The sequence below is a fragment of the Calidris pugnax genome, unplaced genomic scaffold (assembly GCF_001431845.1).
Source record: "Calidris pugnax isolate Ruff unplaced genomic scaffold, ASM143184v1 scaffold181, whole genome shotgun sequence".
NCBI lineage: Eukaryota > Metazoa > Chordata > Aves > Charadriiformes > Scolopacidae > Calidris > Calidris pugnax.
This window is the reverse complement of record NW_015090976.1, coordinates 62,089-83,884: the sequence shown is the minus strand read 5'-3', so window position 1 is coordinate 83,884 and position 21,796 is coordinate 62,089. Positions and strand designations below refer to the sequence as shown.

At 38.5% G+C, this 21,796-nt stretch overlaps 1 protein-coding gene across 1 annotated transcript in view; it reads right to left on the bottom strand.

Annotated features, from left to right (window-relative positions):
* ITGA8 (integrin alpha 8) overlaps positions 1–21,796 on the bottom strand; it is a gene marked incomplete at its 5' end in the record, with an annotated part of 122,777 nt that overhangs the window by 49,141 nt on the left and 51,840 nt on the right. Inside the window, 6 exons of the mRNA XM_014952942.1 lie at positions 4,313–4,405; positions 12,941–13,088; positions 14,049–14,116; positions 14,591–14,728; positions 15,849–16,003; positions 16,541–16,596. Coding sequence (XP_014808428.1) covers positions 4,313–4,405; positions 12,941–13,088; positions 14,049–14,116; positions 14,591–14,728; positions 15,849–16,003; positions 16,541–16,596 — 658 coding nt within the window. The remainder of the gene's footprint in view (positions 1–4,312; positions 4,406–12,940; positions 13,089–14,048; positions 14,117–14,590; positions 14,729–15,848; positions 16,004–16,540; positions 16,597–21,796) is intronic.

The window sequence follows — 21,796 nt, the reverse complement described above, 5'->3', positions numbered from 1 at the left end:
CTCCCACCCACCTCCCCTATTGCCTGACGGTAGAATTTCCTGCTAGAGACCTTGCACACTGGGCTTTCATTTTTTAAAAAAGGATGGTTCCATATAGCCATATTCTCCATGTGGAGAAACAATCTTCCTGAGAAATTCATCAAAAGGCATTAGGAAATGAGGACGTCATTCCTTCATCTCTGCCTGTATCTGACTAGATTACAGGGAAAAAAAAAGTATAAGAAAAAGAGTTGTCTGCTTGGAATACTTTCCTTAACATACTTGGGGTAGCATTCCCAGCACCAGGACAGCAATGTAAAGTTTTATGTTTGGGACCTAGATGCAACATCGCTGAAAAGGAGGCATGTTCCTCTGTGGGTGTAATTTCAGATGTTTAAGCAATTCCTTTTTCCCAAGCTTTTATCTTTTTTTTAAAAATTTTCATTCAGTTCTCCTTCTTTCCTCGCTTGCAGTGGTGCATCACTGAATTTTAATCCATCTCCAGAAGGAGACTTGGCTAACACGTTTCAATTACTTCTTTCACTTGTCCAATGATGATGAAAACAATAGGGTCACCATAAAAGAAATAACAAGTTCAAAACTCTGAATTCTGAACATTTTAATGTCATGGTCATAGTTACTTTTGGAAGTAAGATCTTTAAGATTAAAAGACAATGTTCATGTTTAATTTAAACAGAAGCTAAATAGCTGACTTGGAATGGAGACGTAAGCTATTTTTAAGACCACTTTTTGGAGATGATTTTAACAACTGTATTGATATTTCACTCACCTTTAAAAATATAACATGATTTTTTTAATCTCTGAGACAAAAAAATCTGAATATTTAATTCAGCATTTCTCTTACTATTTTTACTAATCATGTCTATATAAATTTGCTTCCACTAATAGCAGAAAAAAGACTGGATGAACCAAAGATAAAATTTTCCTCAGATAGAGCAGAGATGAATGGCAGTTTTGAAGATATATTATACCCCTGAGGCCTAATCCCTTACTTAATACTGAAACACACTCCTACTGTATGAGCCTAATAAGCTGCAGATGTTGTCTTTGTATGGTTGTATGACTTTGTTAACGTCAATTAGCCCTTGACACTGCTACTAATAATGCGGCAAAGATGCTCACATGCCCTTGCTGAAAATCCAGTGAGGCCAAAGGAGCTGAATTTTCCTGAGCTTGTAACTTAGCAATCTCTCAACCTCCTTATTTTAGTAGGACATTCATTTTATCAGCTTAATTTTATTTAAAAAAAACTTCCAAGTCAAATTAGTTTCATTAAAATTGCATTATTTTCCACCCTAGTAACCTCGTGGATCTTTGAAATACACGACATTTCTGCTATTATTGATAAGCTTTAATCTGCTATTATGTTAGCCAGGATCTAGGAGTATGCTAGGAGACAGAAGGCTAGCTTTTTCTGAAGTGCCTTACAGTGCACATGAAAGATAAAGCCTCTGTGCTCTTGAAGAATCAGTTTGGTACATACCAAGAAATAGGCAAGAATCTTCCAAGCCTCCCAGTCTTCGAACCTTATTTCTGTTCATTTTGATTAACTTCCAAATTTTTTTACAAGAATTTAGAGTAAAACCTACATCTCACATGCTAAGTCTGCTGAACAAGCACTAGGAAGCTTGTCAGTCATTTCCCATTTCAGTGTCAGAAATAAGTACTTCGATTGCTCTTTGCCAGCGAGATGGTATCACAGACATTTATGTTGCATTCTGGGCCACATGTTTTTTTGATCTTCTTTCCCATTTCTTTTTATTTTATTTTATTTTTTTTAACCACAAAGGTATTACTGAAAAGGTTAAGTAATTTTTTTGGCCAGTAAATGATTTTAAGGTCACAGATTTTCAGTGACAGTCAGATATACCAATTTTGATGACAATAATGCATTCTGAAGACGTGAAGTGTCAGACAACTCTGCAGCCCGCTGCAGTAATATCCCATGGCTTATATCACACAATCCTGACATAGCCCTCATACTCAGATGATCTTAAAGAGCCCAAGAATCCCGGGATTTCAGAGTGCTGAAAAGTCATTACAATGACTCAATAGTTAAGTGGTTTAGGAATGTTAATTTTGACCTAACCCTCCCTTCCCACTCCCCCAGAACTTCTACAAAGAGTCCCTTTCTGACTGAATATTTTGAGAATAACTGATCTCCTGCCAGAGCAGAATTGTTTTGCAAAACTGGAAATGGATCAGAGCAGCTTTCCGTGATTTATTCAATTTGTACAAAGGGTTGGTATTTCGCTGTTGGAAGTACATTTGCCATCATAAATATGTTTGAACTGAAAAAGATCAAGTCCTTTCACCTTTACTAAGCTTCCAGGACTGCTGGTTTTAAAGATAAAGTTAGGGTTGAAGCTTTCATTCATTATAATCTAACACTTTTGCCATCTGGCTTTGTAACGCTCTATCTTCATATGCCTTAATTTTCAAGGGCTGCATTTTTTTGTTACAAGCCAGAATATCCTTAAACATGTTATGAACCCTGCTGGTTTATTCTGCTTTGTCTAAGTTTCTCTTTATGAAGTATTTTGCTTAGGAGTCTTTGCTAATAATGCATTTATGTCAGCCCTAGAGCTTATTCTGAAGAAGACTAAGATTAGTTATGCTGTGAGAATTCAAAAGGAGACAGGTGAGAATAGTACTGCTTTAGTGGCCACCAAATAGCATTCCTGAGGTCTTCACACTACGAGCGTTTTGGGTTAAGGATGACATGGAAACAGGGATTTGGATTCAAAGGGATCATCTCCATTCCTCAGAATTGTTTTCAATTACTCTTACATTTTTGGAGTTTCATTTAGTAGAATAAAACAAAAACTACAAAACCCTTTAGCCCTCTTCTCTATACTCACTGACTCTAATATCTATCCAGTCTGCCTTCTTAGTGCAATGTCCTTCCCAGAAGATGCTTATAGTACTTCCTTCAGACTTCTAGTTCACAGTAGCTCTGCAGAGAAGGATCCTCCCCAGGGAGGTTCCTGCTCCCACAAGGTCCATCATCTGGAGTTACTTTTTCAATGATTTCCAGCTCTTTTTAATCCCAAAGAGTTTATCTGGTTCTGCTCATGACCATGAAGGCGGACGACTGTATGAGACACCTGGTCTCATGTTCACTTCCAAAAGCTCTACGACTGATCTGAAGGTAACCCTGTGAGCCAAACTAGCTTGTTCTAGTCCCAATCTCCTATCATACAATCCACTTGGTTCTTTTATTGAGGGTCAGACAGTAAATGCTTCAAGATCATAAGGGGCCAGAAAAAAATCCCTCTATAGACAGTCTGAAAAGTGAAATACTGATCTTGCATAGGACAAACCTGAACTTAGTGAGGATTTTTAAAATACTAAGGACATTTGCTTTGGTTTCTTTGCAAAGCCCAATATGATATGCAAACAGTGGCAGTTATTCAATTAAAAGCTGTTGTTTATTCCTTGAATACATTCATGCTCATGACTGCTTCATTTTTATTGACAGCTTTTTATCTAGGTAGAAAAGCTTAGATTGTTTTTAGCTAAATATCCATAGCATTGATGAATTTATAAGCAGCACTAGAATTCCTCTGCAAGGGCATCCGTGGAGAACATTCCTGAGTTTAGCACTTCTGGGATTGCCCTGACCTGTTTTGTCATGAAATAGGGACAAGTCGTGACAACTGTGGAATGGGTAACACTTTTTTTGTCTCTAAACCCATGTGTAGTCCTTATTGGCTGTCCATCGTCAGTCATTATTCAGTTCCACTTTTGTCTAAAAACAATGCTATGAACGTTCTACCTAACATTTAGTAGGATTTATGAAAAGCTGTCTTAGGAAAATGTTTAGAATGACATTAGTAACTTGAAGGAAAACTCGACTGCAATCACATTTTCACAGATATAAATCATGATAGAAACTGATAAAACAACCCATATGCACTAAAGACAAGAATCAGGCTAAAGAAACTGTCATTTACTACATGTATCTTCAAGCAGAAAAAATACTAAAAGGGAGAAATAAACAGATTACATTATGGATTGGGATACCCATTATACTACTGCAACTTCTGTGACTTAAATAGAATCATTCATTTTCTTTAGAGCAAGTGAAATAAAACACAGGCTCTAGCATTATTAATCTTTTAGAACAACAAATTGTTCGTTTTTCAGAAGCACAGTTCTGCCCCTTAGTAAAGCAACAATTTCCCAGCCAAGTAATCTGGTTTAGGTGCTGCTTATTAGGGGACATTCTACTAATTTAATAGTTTTCCACTTGCTCTCCTTTTAAATTCAATTAGATAAAAATCAGGAAATGCATCCGGTTTTCACTTACGTTTGCGCCAGCCACCATGGGATTCCCGAGATCACAAACCACCATCCTCGTGTCATTTTCCATCTTGTAATCACAGCTCAGGACACGCAGCGCCTGCAACAAAGGGACACCCACAGGGAGATCAGAGATCGCAGTGAAATGTGTCCCCTCGGGGAAGTGGTGCCTTTTGGACTGTGACATTTCTTTTGATTTCAGACACCTGCTCAGTGCACTATCAAAACATTTAATGCGTTATTAGACTAATTGAACCCATTTAATGTGTTAGGGCTACAAAGACGATGAGGGGCCTGAAGCATCTCCCTTATGAGGAGAGGCTGAGGGACTTGGGTCTTCTTAGTCTGGAGAAGAGAAGGCTGAGGGGGGATCTGATCAATGCTTATAAATACTTCAAGGGAGGGCGTCAGGAGGATGGGGCCGGTCTTTTTTCAGTGCTGCCCAGGGACAAGACAAGAGGAAATGGGCACAAACTTGAGTATAAGAAGTTCCACCTAAACATGAGGAGGAACTTCTTCACTTTGAGGGTGGCAGAGCCCTGGCAGAGGCTGCCCAGGGAGGTGGTGGAGTCTCCTTCTCTGGAGACATTCAAACCCCACCTGGACACGTTCCTGTGGGACCTGCTCTGGGTGGACCTGCTTTGGCAGGGGGTTGGACTAGATGATCTCCAGAGGTCCCTTCCAACCCCACAGCATTCTGTGATTCTGTTATTGTCAGGCAATGGGGGAAAACTGATGCCAGGGAAGAACAATCAGGATAGTTCCCCAGTACCTTAAGAGCCACGATGAGATTACTCTATTTCTCGTTTTAACATCCTGCTTTGTCATTGGGCATCATTCCTACAGCCATAATGACTCAACAGAGGAAAAATCAGGCAAAACTGAGTGAGGAGAACAGGCCTCACACTAATTGCAGTGGTTGTATTATCCAGCACTCGAAGCCTCTGTAGGGAGTTTCTGGCACTGGCAGAACTTTGTTACTGAGGAAGTGCAGAATTTTATTTTCCAACATATGGTAAAAGAGAACATTAAATAGTTCTGTAAAAACATAATCTCTTACCTGTGTTTATAATTCAGCAACAAAGGAGACATATTTTCACGTTATCAGAAATTAAGGTGTTGCTTTTTTTTTTTTACAGCATTAAGTAAAATTTACCTTTTTCCAGCAACTACTCATTCATAGTTTGTACCTAATATTTCTGAGGCAGTTTTGTTTGGCAGCTTGGAGGATACACTCATATAATTTCCTTCTAAAGCTCTTAACGTAAGATGTAGCCTGTGTTTTGTTCTGTATCTTTTTTGAACCCTTTAGTCTTTATCACTAGTTGTTATCATCAGTGAGCAAAACAGAATGGACAAAAGGAGGAACAGCTATACAATAGCAGAAGTGGAACATGAGCCAGCAGTGTGCCCAGGTGGCCAAGAAGGCCACCAGCATCCTGGCCTGTGTCAGGAACAGCGTGGGGAGTAGGACTCGGGAGGTGATGGTCCCCCTGTACTGGGCACTGGTGAGGCCCCACCTCGAGTACTGTGTGCAGTTTTGGGCCCCTTCCCACAAAACAGACATTCAGGTGCTGGAGCGGGTCCAGAGAAGGGCAACGGAGCTGGTGAGGGGTCTGGAGAACAAGTCTTGTGAGGAGAGGCTGAGGGAGCTGGGGGTGTTCAGCCTGGAGAAAAGGAGGCTGAGGGGAGACCTCCTCGCTCTCTCCAACTCCCTGAAAGGAGGGTGTAGCCAGGGGGGGTCGGTCTCTTCTCCCAAGGCACAGGCGATGGGACAAGAGGAAATGGCCTCAAGTTGCACCAGGGGAGGTTCAGATTGGAGATTGGGAAAAATGTTTACATGGAAAGGGTTATGAAGCCTTGGAATGGGCTGCCCAGGGAAGTGGTTGAGGCACCATCCCTGGAGGTGTCAAAAGACGGGTTGACATAGTGCTTAGAGACATGGTTTAGTGATGTGGGGTTTTTCCGTATGGTTTTCTTTTGTTTTTTTTTTTTATCAGAGTTAGGCGGATGGTTGGACTAGATGATCTTAAAGGTCCCTTCCAACCTGGACCCTTCTGTGATTCTATGATTCTAAGTTAGGAGATACAGAGTAAGAGAAAACAACAACAACATCGAGTTTTTTTCCTGTTTTCCTCTCTGGCATATTCAATAAAAGAAAATCCTTCCATAAACTGGCTTTGTAAAAACAGGATGCAGCTAATTGTTGCTATAAGGCTCTCCCACTACCCTTCCTCTAATTTCTGATTCTCACTAATTAAGGTGCAAGGTCATGCTCTTTATATAAAAAGACTTGGGAAATCTCCAGACCATGGACTACAAATTCATTCCTACCTGTAAAAGCCAGCATGGACATGCTGATCTTATAACTTCCTGAGAATAAAAGAAAAGGTAGGGCATGTCCTAAGAGGAGCCCATGCCCTCAGTGCACACCTCACTGTACACTGACATTTTTACAATTTGCTAGGAGGAAACACAGCTTGTTACACAGCACCTCCAGAGCCCCAATAGCCTTTCCAAACTCTCTAGGGTTGGGAGTGGGGGATTTTTACACTCTTTCCAGCTGCTTAATTAGAGGTGGGGAGCAACACATGGGAGAAGAGAGAGCATTAACACAGTTGAAATCAAACTTGTCTGGAAAACTGTTCATTTTAACTTGATGTGTGGGTTTATAGTTTTGATTTTTTTCTGTAGGGGAGTGGAAATTGAGGTCTAAATGTTAGAAAATAAATAATCATCTATATTTGATGCTCTGCAGTTTCTTTATTAATGCTGTATCACATACCAGTACAGAGTAAATCAGCCCTTATCACACTTTTTTTTTTGTTCTTCAAAGGCTGAGCAAATAGAGGAGTTTTCAAGTAGGTTTTCTTCAACGTGGAGGCTATGCTTTTAGTCTGAAAATGACTGACGGCACAGAATTTATATGACCAGCATCACAAAAGCTAGTATGTGCAGCATAAAGGTGTGACAAAGGGTCAGCTGTGGTAGAATTTCTTCAATACTGAGATTTATTGCCTTTGTTTTTTCACTGATCTCCTTTTTGAGGATGCTGAGTACAAAACAAGAGAATTAAAATCAAGAGCAGAGACTCACAAACCCAGTGCTGTCAGTATCACTGAGATCATATGTAGCTCAGCCAGATGGAAGGTTTTGCCACAAAATCCTTCTACCTGCCACTGGTAGCAATTTATATTTTTATAGCAACACATGGTCTTTTTGGCAGTCTTGAGCAGAAGCAAAACCCCAACAATTAACACGTGTGCTCCCAGGGTGCATTTTAACTAGAAAATGACTGGATGCTTTAAGTAATCCAGGCAGCCTACAAACTTGAAACTCTTCCTGGTGGTCTCAGTGATGAATTACTAATTGATGTCAGAATAATTAAGCACAACAGGCAGAGTAAAACACCTCCTCTCTTTCCTTGATCAACACCTTCCAATCTTACTTTCTGAGGAAAAGTGCATGGATGCCACCAGGTGCCAGCATCTAACTTCTCATCTAGCTATGTATGGAGAACTAGTGTTTGTCATCACAAGGCTCAAATCACACCTCATGTAGCCAGCCACCATTCTAAGAATTTTCAGGTAAGACAATGAGGTTTCAGGTCTTTTTCCTATTTTAAAAGAGTGTCATGCTGGAGTTCAGAAAGGCATGGGAATAATGGCCCATTGCACTATGAATCTGGTTGTGATCTGCAACAACTCTGCAGAGACAGTTATGCCAAAACACATAATGTTTTTGGTGTGGAACAATTACCTATTAAGGCTTCGTACTTGCCTGATTCACTTCTACTAATTATTCCATGTCAATTTCGGTTCCAGCCATTGTTGCTAAGGCAGGATGGAGTTGTTCAATCTGCGGAACTCTTTCACTGGGCAAAAGACTAGTGCCCAGTATTCAGGCAATAGCTTGAGGTTCAAACGCACAATCATGACATTGTAGTGTAAGAATGTACCCTACAGCAACTATACCCTGTCTCTGGACCTACTTCTGCCCATGGGTATGTCAGGTAATGAGGTGAGGCTGTATTTTTTTTTACTGCAGCTAATTTCAGTAACTCCACACCTAGTGCATACGGACAGCTATTAAAAGCCAACAGGTTTCCAGTAACTTGTAAAGTTATGGTAAATTACTCATTTACCTCATCTCTAGAACTTCTGAATGTTTCCACAATTCAACAAATGAATAACACATCTGATTTCACTCTTAAGTCATTATATTTCATTACTCAAGTTTTGACTGAAGGAAGTATCAGCATGTGCAAGAATCAACGAAACTTCAAAAATCATATCCTTGATGTCAGACTTTAAGATCACACACATTCACTTGGCTCTGCACTTGCATGTGATCACGTACATCTCTGCAAAATACTACTCTTTTGATATGGTTACACAATCTGTGTACAATATGCTACAGAATCAGGCCTGAGACAAGAAGATAATGACTGAGGCAAGTCAAACATTGGATTCTATAAAGCTGAAGGGAAGGGGTAGAAAGCAAGTGAACTTTCAATTGGGTTGCTGACTTCAACACTTTTCAAGTGTAATTCAAATGCTTTAGAATAACCCAAGAAATTATTCCAAAAATATCAGGATGCATTTAAGGGATAAACTTGTTTCTCTATTAGCTAGACTAAATCCAGAGTAGCCCCATAATAAAGTAGTCTACTATCCTGTATGAGTGAAAGGACATTGTAGAGAGGGTGGTGCTGGTCTCTTCTCACAGGTCATTAGCACAAGAACAAGCATTAGAACAAGAGGAATGGCTTCAAGCTGCAACAGGGTAGGTTTAGACTGGCCATTAGGAAACAATTCTTCCCAGAAAGAGTGGTCAGACACTGGAAGAGGCTGCCCAGGGAGGGGGTTGAGTCCCCATCCCTGAATGTGTTTAAGAGTCCTTCAGATGTGGTGTTGGGGGACATGGCATAGGGGAGAACTTTGTAGAGTGGGATTGGTGGTTGGACTCAATGATCCCAAGGGTCTTTCCCAACCTGAATGATTCTATGATTGATTCTATCTTTCTTTGAAATGATGGCAGCATAATAGAATGATTTGATTCTAAAGATTTTTCAGTTCCATCAGAAACGTATCAAGTGATACGTTCAGCTTATTGCATTTAATTTATTTTGCTCTCAGTCTACCTGTTTTGCTGGCTTTGAGGTGAATATTATCTCTGCCTTAATGTAAGGAATTCTGAATTTGGAGAAAAACAACTACACAGAGGACTGTAAACACTCATGGACTCACTCAAGGAGTCAATGAAATCCTGCAGAGCGTTAAGAGGACGACTGCATCAGGCTTTACCACAAATCCACCTGAAAATGTGTGTTTTCTGCTGAAAATACTCTATGTTAAATTAAGTACATTTCTGGAGCTGTCACAGACGCCCAATTGGCACGGTGCTGCACAAACACAAAAATAAGAACTGAAATCCTGACTCCATTGCAACTGACAACAAAATCTAATTTTTATCTATGGTCCGTAACTCAAAATGCCCACAGACCAAGAGACCTCTTTTCCGTGTACCTCAGTGTCTACTGTATTCCAGTGTGGTAATTTCTTCTGTGCTCTCATCAAGCATTTCACATTGCTGTAGTTTTGTAAAGTCCGGTAGGTTGAATTAATTGAGTCTTTCCTTAATTTATACTCATTTATTCTATGACCTCTAAGAATTTGGTCATCCTGGTAACACATGAACCTCTGATAGCTAGGATTCTGATCACTCTGGGAAGAAAAACAACCCCCCCCCCCCCCGCTAATTCTTGCTTTGAGTTTGTCAAATTACTTAATTTGTACATTTAGAACATTTAGACAGAATGAATTAAAGGAGAAAACAAAACAGGAAGGATATAAAAGAATGTCTGAGTTTTAAAATGTGGTTTTCCATTTTAAATTTTCTTTTTAAATGACAAAGATTGTCCATTCTTCTTTGTCATGTTCACAGCAGTTTTAAGCGACATACGGCAGAAGGGAAAAGCAACTGAAAAAATACAAGATCCAACCTCCACTAGTAATTAAATGCCAGCAAGTTTTAGCTTTACCTTTTTGAAGAAAATGACAATATCAATTTCTTTTCCAAATGCACTTAGAAGTGCATTTTTAGGTTTATTTAATGGAACCATAAAATCATGAAGACCATAGTTAAAAAAAAATATACATTTACAGTTTAAAAACAATAGAAAGAATAAACTTGCTTTCAGTACTATATAGTAATCCTTGTGAAAATTGTACCTGCAATGTGGAAGGGAAGACACCAAGAATGATGTATATGGTAGAAGTAATGTTTTGGTCCTTCTCAGAAAGAACAGAATGACATATCTTTGAATGGAATAAGTATGAAAACTAAAGGAATATGAAATAAATTATGGGTTGTAGTGAACCCAATAAATGCAGGCAAAATGAAGGCAAGTTTTCTATAAATCCAGAAGGATTCAGAACTGGACTTGTCAAAAATGTATTTTATCTTCCACAAAAATTGAAGAAAATGAAAAAGTTGCATTACGCTTCCTGGGCCTTTAAAAATTTCCTTTCAAAAGAAAAAGACCATTAACACTCTTTCCCAACCCATTCTATCTTCTCCTCATTCTTCCAAAGCACTAGAAACTCTCACCTCTTTTTCCCTTCCTTTCTTCATGAGTCAACCCTGCTGGCACTACAAAATTCAATTTTTCCTAAAATAATGACAAGGTCTGAGAGATTTCTGTCCAGTCCAACTGATAGATAAGTGCCAATATGTGCCGTGGGTTTTGGAATAAGTACTTCCTCTGACATCCTTGGTAATGAACAAAAGAACAACCAAAGATTCCTGAAGAGCAACAAAGGAAGAATATAACCCGGTGTAGTATGTGAAAGAGAACTTAAGTTCTGTAGATTACAGTCTGAAAAAACAGAGGCTATGCTAAGAGAACAAAAGAAACAGATAATAGAAAGAGACTGGTGTCTTTACATATTTGTTTTGTGTATAGATATGCTTTTGAGAAGTGAGGTTGCAGAAAATTTCCCTATTCTCATCGTTGGTGACATCATTAATTCTTGTCATTTTTTTTCAAACTGGGTTAAAAGCCCATTAATAAAGACACTGACAGAAGGACAATAAGGAAATACCTTGTAAGTTACTTTTGACTTCCTTAAAAACATTTGCCTCTAGAAAGGAAATTAACTTGCTTTCTCCCACTCTCCCCCTTGAGGCCCTTCTGAACATTCCAGGGACCGACAGAAAAAAGCAAGCTCATGTTGCAACAGCTTGAGAGATTTATGTGCAGATGAGGTGACTCAGACTTGCTGTCCAACAGAGAATACATGAGCACTCTGCTTGTTTGCAGGATAGTGTTTCATCTCTGGTCTTAAAAAACAAACAGACCCAAAAAAAGAAACACTATGTTCAGTACAGCTCAGCAGGACTCCAGTCAGCATCAGTCCTTCTGTGAACACCAACACATTTCACATTATTACTGTTTTTTTGGCCCACCCATGAGATAAAATAATTGAAGGAAATCAAAGGAAATTGAAGGAAAACAAAGGAAATCAACTTTTCCCAGTTTATATTGCAGTTAATGTTCAACTATTCAGGATACCTTAATAATGGTAAAACACCGGTGTGCTGGGAACATGAGACAGAGATGTCCAAGAGCCTGGTGTTCAGCAGAGCTCATTAAGTCTGACTGAGAGCTGGTACCACAGGATCCAAGGCTGGATCTGCACTACTGCTCCCTGCTATGGTAGGGTTTACTGGTTCAAAATCTAAATGCTGTGAATACTTCTAGCCCTAGGAAAAATGGGACAGTATCTGCATGGTATTGTAACTAAGGTAACAGCAAGGAGCTGGACTTGAGCTGGCTCTGAACAGAATGGTACTGACCTTCTGATCTTCTGGTGACATGGCTAATTTTTAGCCTGGACCGTGTAAGCAAGAAGAGAGTCAATGGAATCTCCCTTCCCAAGATGCACCTCTCTACTTGCTGCGTTCAGCTGGTAGAGCCTATGCTGGTTAACAGTGTTCTCAGTCCTTCTGCTGCATTCTGGCTTGTATCAAAAATAGTGTGACCAGCAGAAGTAGGGAGGTGATTGTGCCCCTGTACTCAGCACTGGGGAGGCCACACCTCGAGTGTTGTGTCCAGTTTTGGGCACCTCAATACAAGAGAGATCTGGAGGTGCTGGAGCGAGTGCAGAGGAGGCAACGAAACTAGTGAAGGGCCTAGGAGACAAATCATATGAAGAGCGGCTGAAGGAGCTGGGGCTGTTTAGTGTGAGGAAGAGGAGGCTGAGGGGAGACCTCATCACTCTCTACAACTACTTGAAAGGACACTGTAGAGAGGTTGGTGCTGGTCTCTTCTCACAGGTAATTAATGACAGAACAAGAGGGAACGGCTTCAAGCTCCAACAGGGGAGGTTTAGACTGAACATTAGGAAAGAATTTTTCACCCAAAGAGTGGTCGGGCATTGGAACAGGCTGCCCAGGGAGGGGGTGGAGTCCCCATCCCTGGCTGTGTTTAAGGGCCGTTTAGATGCAGTGCTGAGGGACATGGTGTAGGGGAGGACTTTGTAGAGTAGGGGAGATGGTTGGACTCGATGATCCCAAGGGTCTCTTCCAACCTAGACGATTCTATGATTCTATGATTATGATTTTCATTTACCTTGTTGTTGCGCTCAACCCCGGTGTAATCTGCTTCAGGTGGAATCCTTATATGTAGCTCAGCTTCATAGGCTCCTTCCCCATCATTCCTTGGATTTATTATGAGCATGACACAGTTTTCTTCTCCAATTATGAGCTGATCTTTATCTCTACATAGAAGATACTACTGGTCAAGAGGTAAAACATGCACAATTATGATTTACATATGAATAAAGCAAAAGGACATCTCAAAAGGATCTCATAGCACCTCTTCTGGAAAATATTCTGTGAACACAGAATGAAACACTTTCCATAAAAAAATGACACCATGGAAAAGTTTGCCAGCACCTGGGTAGGAAAGAGGTAAAGAGAAGACACTGCCATGGACAATCAAAGTGGACTACCACAGAACTTGGAAGTTCAATAAAATTTCAGAGCCTGACTACTTTCAGAAAGAAGTACCCAGCGGAGAAATTACTTGCCACAGGGCTCCCATCAGTATTGTTTCTGGAGGGCATAAAGGTGGTGGGATTCCAGTTTTCCCCTTGTGCCTGTTGTAGAATGAACAGGGACAGATCTCCTGAAACCCACAATGGTACTGGGCACCTTCCTGTCACATACTGATTTTGATGGCACATAGTCAAGTAAGTGTCAGAGGTTCCCCACTTGTCCTGCTTGGCATATTTCTCCCTCCCTAGGAGGAACTGTTGCCATGTTTTGAAGTTCTTTTATGCTGAGATTCCTTTACTGAGTTCAGGAGAATTGTGTCCCAAGCTCAAAGTCACTGGCACACTGAAATAAACAAATTAAAAAATCTCCTTTGAACAGCAGTTTGCATTATCTCCTGTCATTCAGAGAACCAGAATCACTCCTAACAAACACTTGCAAACAGTATTTTCTATGATAAGCATTAAACATTGGAATATATCTGACAATGATACATTTTTTAAGTGTCTATTTCTCCCTTTCTTGGGTTTCTAGATGAAATGGATGATAAAATCTGGAAATCAAGTAAGAATGAGTAGCTATAGCAAACAACAGCACTGTTTTCTACATATTTTGTTCTGTTAAAGCAGTTAGAGGTGTCTGGATTTTGTTATACAGAGCATCATTTATTTTATTTAACTTACGGCATAGCAGAAAGCTGCAAGTCAGGAATGCACAAGTTGTCCTCCCCACAGTCAACAAGAATGTAAGCCTGTATTGTTGTAAAATAAAAAAAAAAAACATTATAATACAGTTAGTCCATGCCTCAAAGTCCAAATCACTTCATCACTTCACTAACCTAAATGTCTTAAATATCACTAGCACTGCCCTGGTGAATTAATCTCTTTCTCCTTTCCCTAAGTTCCTTTCCACATGAGGACTGCTGGAGACTATTTACTGTCAACTACGTCTTTAGCAGAACAATATAATCTTTCAGACCCTTTTCCACACTAACTTGGCTTACAAATTCTACAACACAATCAAAACTATGAACACAACAAAGTTTTGGAAATGGTTTAAAGGCCTGCCTGGTTCTATATTTATATTCAATTTACATTTTGAATTAATTAAATCCTTGTTGTGTAATTTCTAGGCATGATATTCTGTTTTAAGGAAGATGACACACATAGGATTTGTAAATGCTTTCACATTTATATACAGAAAATGTGGCATGCAAATTTCATACCTGTTCTGTTACTGAGCTTTTCTGGTAATAGTTCAGTATTGGCTTCACAGTCAAGCTATCTTCAAAATTGGATTCATCCAAGCTATAATTCAAGTTTATATTGATGGGAGATAATTTATCTCTAAATTCTGTTTCATCCTGTGAGTGACAATCACATAATAAAAATCAATGGTTTAATATCATTGTTTCAGATCAGTCTGGCATGGCAACAGACTCAGGTTTTAGCCTTTACTGAAGGTAAAGATAGGTTCTTTGACAGCTGCTGTCCAAATTCTGGCTGTATATCATGTCATTAGGAAAGCAAAGTGACTCACCAGTAACTGGAATGCCCAGAACACATTGCCTCCACAGCCCCACATCTGGAAGAAGCTGGCTGAGCTGAGTAGACTCAGAAATTTTTCAAAGCATTAGCCTAAAATGAAGCTGTTTAAAAGAGACACACAGAACCAACTCCTGTGAGCTACTGCCCTCCTTCCTTTTGGAACGGAGGGAGGGCATGTGTGGATTTGTGGAGGTAATATTGTTGGTTTGTTCCATAACTCCATCACCTTTATCACTTAGATACTTCCTTACATACTGCTTGAGACTCCTTTGTTTCACCTCCCACCTGCATTTCTAGGACCAGCCTTGGAATCTGCTTCAATTGCATGAGGTAATTCCAGCTGCAAGTGAGTGCAGTGACCCTGTCTCCTACATAACTTCAGTTCCAGACTTTTATTTTTTCTAAAAACATTTTAAAATATTCAAAAATATTTTAAAAAATATATGGATTATAGGAATTTTAGGCCAATAGTGCTGGTGACACTCCTTTAAAATATATTTTGAAACTGAACTGGCATCGTATTTAACATGTTTAGTTGATTATCCCACTGTGAATACTACAAGGAGAGCAATCTTGTATTTTTGTATCAGGAAATGCCATATTTAATCAGAATTTTCAGGAGAACATGAAATGAATGTATTTGTGCACAGAAGAACTGTACACTCTTCTTCAGAGCAAGTCTTTATTTTATACTTACATTGACAAAAGATTAGCCATAGGATTTAGAAAAAGATTTACATAGGAAATTTTGCCCAGGTGGAAGAATGTTCTGGACACCCAGGTGAGGCCTTTCTTATCTCAGCTTTCTGTAATTTTGGGATCTAAGAACAATAAAAATTGTTCTTCCTCTTCCAGTGACTCCTTTTTTATTATTTCTTTAAATCCCTGGTACTATTCAAATGATGATGGAAGTCAAAAATATTTTAAACAACTTACTCTGAGATAAACAAGGAAGTTCTGGCAATGGGGCTGTTTCTGTCTTTCTATCCCAATGGAGAAGTAATGATGTGACTGATGGTAATCAAAGAAGAGAGTCCTCTTAACAGCTCCTTTCTGTTTCAATGAATCTAATTGCAATTCACCTTTCAGCACTAAAGGATATAAGTAAATAAAATATTCATTTATTTAACGTGGAAAGAAAAAATACATTATATATAGTTAATTCATTATATAATTACTCTAACAAAGTCTTCCAAGTAAAACTATCTATGCTTAAAGTGCCTGCTTGTTTAGCAGCACACTAGTTCTTGATCCAAAGTATAGAATATGTGTATAATTTACTTTTATATAGTAAATAATATATAAATAATATAGATTTATATAGATAGCTTTCTAATTTAATTTACAGATCATATATGTACATGACTTCTTCTCTTTCACGTTTTTACTTTTTTTTCAAAACAGATCATTCTCCAACACAGTATGTTCTTGGTTTTATTTGGAAAATAGCTTTAACTGAATCAAAAATCCTCCAAGCGAATAATACAAGCTTTGTGTCATATCTTTTTAATTGTATTTGCTTGCTTTAGGAGGATCTCACTCCTACTTATCCTTCATGGTGTAAGAAAAAAATACATCTGAAATTGAGTGGGCCGGAAGAAATTACAGGAATATAAAACATTTCTTACCTATCTCATCTGAAATACTCTGACCTTCAAAGTCTGCGCAGACTCTTACAGTGAAGCTATATATAAAAAAAAGATGTAATTACTAGCAGAAAGAGAGCCGACCTGGGACTCAGCAGTTCCCAAGTTATCCCTTTCAAGTTTTCCTTTCCTTTTCTTAAAAAGATGTTGACTGAGATCTGTATTTAGCTACCTAAGATATTCCCTGAGTCGTCAAGTCTCCCAGGCTCCACTAATAATCAAAGAAGCCAGGCTCTGAACATCTTCCTGGGAAAGATACCGAGAAGAGTCTCTGTTCCCACTAATTCTTGAGACAGCTTACAGAGACCACCCTTCTGATACTATTGGCAAAGTTGGGTTCCTCACGTTGAGCTTCAGCCAACCACCTTTGTATGAGGCTGCCTGCAGAAGTCCTTTCTGATTCATCGTGGTCAAATAAGAGAAATCTTTGAGCATGTTTTCTAGCACATCAAACCACATTGGATGATTTCCACTGGCATTACTGTAAGACTTTCATGATTTCAAGAGACTATAATTAATCCCAAACATTCCAACTGAATCGTTGACTCTTGATTCCACAAGACTAGCCAGAATGTATTGTATTTAATCTGCTAAATTCTGCAGAAGTTGGCAGGTACATGACCCAAATCAAAGCACAGAGAAACTAGTTATTCATGTTCAGCATTTAGTATGCTAATGCAATGAATTCTGCGCAGTGCAACACAAGTTATTTGCTTTTCATTTGCCTGTTCAAAGCTTATGGCAACCTTTTTTGAGCCAAGCAATACTTGCATCACAATTACAACTATATTATACAAACATCACCGTAGTCATAACTAGTTATTTCTCATAATAAACATTTATTTTCACTTCTCTGTAAGACAGGCAATAGATCTGCAGTTATACTCAACAACTAACAGGAGAAGCTTTTTATAGTTTTATTGGCTGATACCTTATGACAAAACTTACTATAGAAATTAATTCTAAAAACCTAAAAATTTTAACTGCTTACTGAAATGTTTCACTTTGTAAGGAACCTATACAAGTTATCAAAATATTTAATTAAATCACATTTTAAAAAAGCTTTCACAGATTACTCTGGATGGCTAGGGAAACAGCGATAGGGACGCCTGTTGATGCTCCCAGCAAGGTGTACTTCCCTGATGAGTGACAAAACAAGAAATCTGTCACTGGAAAGATGTTCTTGATGTTTGACTTCTGCTCTCGCACTCCACGAGGACTCTCCACCCCATTATTCCCAAAGAAGTCCCATGTAACGTAAAAAAATTGCTCAGGTGAAAGATGTGAGACTTCCTAAACCTTGCAAATGTCCCTGGTTACCAATCATTCTTACAGAGTGTTTTCATGGGTTCAGAAAATGTTTTGTCTTGTATGTGGAAGACTCAGGTAAACATGGATTGTAGGTCAGCACTGGAAGATATGACTCCAGCTTGGGTCAAATAAAAAGTTATTTATTTGAATTAGCCATTGCTCTTAATCTCCTCACTACTGTTATACTATATACTAACTTCTCCATGCAGTGGATTCAAAACCAGTAACATAACCTTTAAAATAACCCCTAATCACATTCTAATTGTGTGTTTGCTTCCTCTGACAAATGTAATGAAACTGTGCCACATCTGGGATTCATGTAACTCTCATGACCTTACTCAACACTTTCCTCTTGGGTAAAAAAATTGCCTTATGCCATTAAACTCCTCTTAACTGTAGCCTTAAAATGACATCACAAGTGTTGATTCATGTTCCATGCAGAAATTGCAAATTCAGTCATATTCCTAGTTCTTTACAATTATGAGTTAACAGATGAAGAACCGAATCTTTCCTAATACACAAGGACAAGAACAACAAAAATGAGAAAAGCTTGTGTAATTGCATAAATGCAATTTAGACATCCTGCTTCAGAAGCCAGCGTTGCACGTCACAGCATAAGAGTGTATTTTTCTCAAATGTAAACTCACGAACTGCCAGCATGCATTAAACTTAGCGATCTTGCTTTGGAAGTCTCACATAACTTTTGCACTGTCATGTTTAAAAAAGGTTGAGTTAAAAATCCAGCTTGGAATGCTTTATTTGTAAAACAGCCCAATTTCAGTTACTGTAATGAATAGAATAATTCATCGCATACATTTTGAGAACCAAAGTAACGTTCTTAAGTATTACTGTAAGAGCCAAGATTTAATCCTTCTACCTTAGGCAGAGCGTATCAAAAAGGGAATGGCAGTGCAAAAAAGCAAAAATTTAGAGTTTATTAGTCTCCCAGCATCTGGCCAGGCAAGAAGCAAGATTTCTGTCACGCATTTGTGAATTTATGGATATTTAATTCAGAAATAGTTCTAACGACGTCACAGATTTCAATGAAAAACCCAGACAAATTGATGCATTAGCTGTGAAAACAAGAAAAGCAGAGGAGAAGACAGACTACAAAAGGGGACAGGAGTCTAAAGGATCTATGAACTTTAAGATTTGACTCCTAGACGCAGTAAGAAATACAATCACTGAGCTTTGGAGCTTGCTCGTAGGAGCAATCAAGCAAACGAGACAACTAACAATCAAAGGAAGAAGACTTCAGCAGATAAGAAACAACTGGGAAACAGTCCACCATGCTAAAGCACATGAACTTTTATGTGCTATCAATCTTGCCTCTCTGAAGAGATCCCCACACTGAGTTTATTCTGCAGTGTCTGCCACCGCTATAACCTTATGGTTTGGATAGTATTTGACTGTAGCTACAAAAAGGAAAGCCTTAAAACTGAACACACTAGCTTTTCCTGGTAATCTTGGGGAAATAAAGCAGTTTGTTTGACATAATTTTATGTTATTCGGGTAGACAGAAACATTTTCAATATTATTAGAATAAGAAGCTTAAAAATATTTCCCCTTTCTTCAAAACTACTCATAGCATAGATGGGGTAGTCTCTTTAGAAGACTGGTTCTGTTTTACCTCAAACCAAGACAGAAGTAAAACCAAATTACCTAATAGTACTCAAAACGGTTAATCCTTGGCAAGACAAAAAAAGTCAGTTAACCCCAAATAATATTTTCTGAACTGCAGTTAGTACCACAAAGAATTTATTTTGGTCTGGCTATTCTAGTAAGTGAACAGAATAGGAAACTTACTTTAGGAATTGAAAAGCAAGGAATTACCAGGCATCATTTGTCATTGTTGACAATTTCTTTAGCACACAGGACTGCACATGGAGAGGAAGAGTGGGTGATACCTTAAGGAGAAAGGCACTTCAAGCTTTGATGCTATGGACTTCCATTCTGTGTGAGGCAGATACTCAACCTGCAAGGTCACAAACTTCTACAGAAGAACAGCAGAAGCTGTTATCATCTGCTGATGAATGACCTTTAAACAATTTGTTTCCTCTTTGAAGAACAGTATGTAAAAGCAAGTCAAAATATTTTTATTATGATGATGTAATACTTGGTTTGCTTTTAGATTTTGTTATGTTGAAGCTGAACCCAGCAACCCTCAATGACCAACATGGAGCTTCAACACTGAAAACTTTCCATGTCTAGGCTACATCGCATGGCCAGGCTGTGGCATCACCAGGGCTGCTAGATAACTCAAATGACTGCCTTTTGGATGTCTTTAGGGCTACTAAAACTAGTACCACCAAATTACTCAGCTGCAATCCTGGCACAGCAGAGGTCTGCAAAACAGCAATGGGCTTCCTGGGTAGCAACTATCACCGCTTGCCTACCTCTTTGCCTGCATCTTCTGACTCTTGGCCACATGACTTTACCTTCTGACTCTTGGAGTCTATGGCAAATGTCAAATAAATTCATCTCAACAAAGTACTAAGGCCCTTAAGACCCATGGGCATCAACCACATCCAGTTTCAAACCAACTTAATGGGAAAAGAAAATACCAGCAGTAGAAAGGAGCAAAATTAGAAAAACAGTCCAAAAAAAGTTATGCCGTTAGGAAGGGTTAAAACATTATTATTTTTGGATTTCATATTTTTCATAGGAATTTTGTGTTCAGCTTTTTTTGAAGTGTATGTAGAAGTGTTTCATTTGCTGAATACAGCAGACTCAAGATTATAAATATTTTATTACTGTTTTAATAATAACACATTTGGAGATAAAAGAATGACATTTTTTTTTCCAAATTATTTTTTGATAGTAGGAACTTGAGGATCAGAAATTTCAAGTTTGCCTCTCGTTTAGTGGGCTTCCCTGAAGAAGCCAACAAAGCACATCTCAGCTTAGACACCCAAACCTGAAAAGCACTTACAGTTAAAGAATATATTCTAAAAATAGACTTTTTACCATGATTGGATACTTCCATGCTACTTAATTTTTTATGTCAGGTAACTTAACCAACCTCTTGCTCCTCTGCCAAATGGAAGTAACAATATTAGCACACTCCAGTAAGTTAGTGAAGAGCGGAATAAATAAAATTTGCAGATATAATTTAAGCACAAAGTAGCAACAAAGTAGCTAGTAGATAATCAGATCTCAAATGGTAAGAAAAATACCAATGCAGAGATAAATTATACCTCTTGATAGCTGGAACCCAGTCTTGGACTTAATAAATAATATGATGTGGAAACAGCTTTTGAAAAATGTACATGTTTGACTTATTTACCCCTTTATAGAGAAATTAATCTGCATGTTTCACACCTTAGAAAAAAAAAGGCTTTTTATCTTTTTACTTTTTCTTTAATTGTTTCAAAGTTGTACAATTTGTTCAAAATTCGTTAGTTTTGGGAACTCAGAAATATCCACATTTTAAACACTGCAGAAAAAGAACAGCATGTTTCTAGAAGTTCAGGACAACTCTCTTAGGGCTGTGCAGAAAAATTTTTTGTGCATGTTTCCTCTGCGCTTCATCTTCCCAATTTATATAATGGCAAAAATAATATTTTCCTTATACTTAAAAATGTACAATAATCCACATTATTCATACACACACACTTCCTGAAATTTTTCTGGTAGGAGGTTTCCTTTCATTCTAATTTTGCAGTGTCAGTCGGTAGATATTTTATACAAGTTGCACAGCTGGCTAAGAGATACAGAAATCTATCCCATGGGACTGAGGAATTCTTTGCCTGTTGGAGTTTCCCTACTAATTGTTTTCATATGTACAATACGAGATTATATCAACTAAGGAGAAAAATTACGGCATGGAAAAGAGCAGCTGCTCTTCAGTAATACCAACTAAATCTTTAGGGTAGAGTATTTGAGAATAAAGCAGATAGAAATTAAATTATGCTCCTGTTAAAACTC